The sequence below is a fragment of the Octodon degus genome, unplaced genomic scaffold (assembly GCF_000260255.1).
Source record: "Octodon degus isolate 3935 unplaced genomic scaffold, OctDeg1.0 scaffold00207, whole genome shotgun sequence".
NCBI classification, from domain to species: domain Eukaryota; kingdom Metazoa; phylum Chordata; class Mammalia; order Rodentia; family Octodontidae; genus Octodon; species Octodon degus.
The window spans coordinates 1,100,468-1,103,064 of NW_004524783.1; the positions used below are offsets into that span (position 1 = coordinate 1,100,468).

Genomic DNA, 2,597 nt, shown 5'->3' on the forward strand with positions numbered 1-2,597 from the left:
TGCGGCTCCTACAGAGTGCCAAGCCTATAGCTGATGAGCAGCAGAAGCCTCGGGGCTGGAGTCTGTGATGTCCACCTGGAGGGCACGCGGCTGCCGGGGCTTCCTGCTGGCCTATCTCCTGGCTGAGGGGCCAGGGAGCATTCACAGCAGAAGGAAAGTGGAATTTGCAGCCTCCACCCTTTTTATAATCTGCAGTCATTTTAGAATCCGCACTCACCTGGGTTTTTTTGGTTTTGTTTTTGTTTTGTTTTTGGTGGAAGCAGGGATTGAACTCAAACCCTTGTGCTTGCCAGGGAAGCACTTATTCCACTGAGCCAGCTCCCCAGCCCCTCACCTGTACTTGAGGGTGGAGCCCTGTGACCCAATCCCCACAAAGGTGCTGCCCATCAGCCCTGTTGCATGGAGGTCCCAGTGCATGAGCTCTGGGCCAGTCAGGCCAGGTGGAAGGAACTTCAGACGAGTCCGCAGGGAGCCTGGGCTGAGCAGGGTGATGTGGAGGTTCCGCTTTGTTGCAGAAACTGGAGCCAGCCCTTCTCCTGGGAGCGTAGGAACCTGGCTGCTCCTGGAGGCCATCATGGTCTTCATTGTTTCTAAAAGAACGGGGGAAAAAAAAAGCAAAGCTGGTAGGACCACAATCGTGTTGGCCAATCCTCAGCTTCTCGTCCCCTGATTTTACTTACCTGCGATCTTAGTTAAACAGAAAGTTTCACGTTTTGAGAGAAAAAGACTGCACTTCCCTAACTTAATTATTATGATGTGGGCCTAGGGAGATGGCTCAGTAGAATCAATGCTTGCCTGGCAAGCACAAGGGCCTGAGTTCAATCCCTGGCTCCACCAAAGGGGGAAAAAATTACATGGTTGTAATTGTTGTAGTTTATTGAGGGCTGTGGCTACTCCAGCCCTGCCTAGCTTGGAAAGTGAGCTTCTCACAGGTGCTGTGTGTGCAGCTGGAGGAGAGCTAGCCGGGAAATCCCAGAACCCAGAAGGCTCCAGCCTGGAGCACAGACCTGGAGGTGCCCATGCAAAATTCCGTGCCTGACCTCATGCAGTGGGTCGTGGCCACCATGTGGCCTTGCTGAAGAGACTGCATAACACGACCTTCGGGGGTGGGGTGGCTCAGCTGAAGAACGTGCGCGTGCAGAGCCCAGGGTTCACACCCCAACGCCGCCAAAGCAAAGGCGCCTTCCAGTGTCTGGGAGACAGCAACAGTCCCACAGTTAGCCTTAGGGCCCGTGCTGACTGCCACCTCACGCGCACATTCGGGATCAGACGTGCTTCTGGCCTCAAGCACTTTGGATAAAGGATGCTCAGCCCTATGGGAAAGAAACACGATTCAGACGGGGTTCGCTGTTGTCTCAGCTTCCGGGACAGGCTGGGGCATCTTGGGACCCCTTGTGGCTAAGTGGGACCACTATGCAGCGGCTTCTGACCATTTCCACCGCAGTCACTTCATAAGATGGTTCTTTCCGTCGTTGCCAAGACTTCTGCGTCCAGGTTCCATCTCTGCTCTCATCTCTTTGCAGAGAGATCGTAGATAACACCAGCAAGGAGAACGGGATCGACATCATCATGGGCGACCGGACTTTCCACCTGATCGCTGAGTCTCCGGAAGATGCCAGGTGAGTTGTGACCCATGACGCCGTCCCGAGCATGTCCGTCCTCACCCTGCTGGCTCTGAGAGGGCTCAGCTGACCCCACAGGGGGCCTTTCTCTAAGGACGGCCTGAGCACTGAGTCACAGGAGAAGCGAGCCCCATGTGTCAGGGACTCCTTCCTGGGCACAGTGTGGGTCCGCGCCCCCAGCCGCCCAGCGCCTGCCTCCACACGGGCTGTTCATGTCAGCTGGGGCCCATAGTGTGCGAGCTAAGCTCAGGGCGCCCTCGAGAACACCAAGCCTCGAATGCAAACAGCTCAGATGTGCAAAAGGATCTAAAGAACAGTAGCATTAGCTGGTGGCTACATGCAGGATGATGCGGAAGCATTCAGAGGTTTTAAAGGTCTCCTCGTGTCGGCAAGCTGTAGAACACGCACTAACTTACGTGGTGCTGTGGGCAGCACGCAGAGGCGCGCGTGTGTGAGTTTGTTTAGCCCTCACGTGGTCCTGCTGGCTCAGCCTTGTGGTTACCACGGCCTGCACCTTAGAGTAGAAGGAGGGTACGAAGAAGGGCTGCGTTCCGCTGGGCGGAGGCGTTAGGCCCCCCGCGCTTCTTCCTCGGGGAGCTTAGGTGTTCACCCAGACAAGAGGAAGGTGGTGCTCCCGCTGCCGGACCGCACTGCCTGATGCTCTGACCCTCAGGTGGCAGCGTCGGGGTGCTTAGGGCCGCGGCGCTGTGCTTTTCCTCATCACTACAACAGAATACCCAATTTACACAATTTAAAAGAGCAGCGGCTAGGGCCAGCCAAATAGCTTAGCGGATTAAAGCGCCTGCTTAGGCAGACACAGGGGCTGGGGGTTGGATTCCCGTGTGCCGTGCTGGCTCTGCCCCTCCGGGGCGCACTGAGACAGTGATTAAGACTGGGTGTGGTGGCGCACGCCTGTAATCCCAGCACTTGGGAGGCTGAAAACGGGAGGATCACTACAAATCCAATCTGTGTAGC

The 2,597-nt window shown here is 56.3% G+C and overlaps 1 protein-coding gene across 3 annotated transcripts in view; it reads left to right on the forward strand.

Annotated features, from left to right (window-relative positions):
* Myo10 (myosin X) overlaps positions 1 to 2,597 on the forward strand; it is a 237,948-nt gene that overhangs the window by 214,216 nt on the left and 21,135 nt on the right. For all 3 annotated transcript variants that reach the window (XM_023704945.1, XM_023704946.1, XM_023704947.1), the window contains one exon: positions 1,524 to 1,619. In XM_023704945.1, the coding sequence (XP_023560713.1) occupies positions 1,524 to 1,619 (96 nt within the window). The remainder of the gene's footprint in view (positions 1 to 1,523; positions 1,620 to 2,597) is intronic.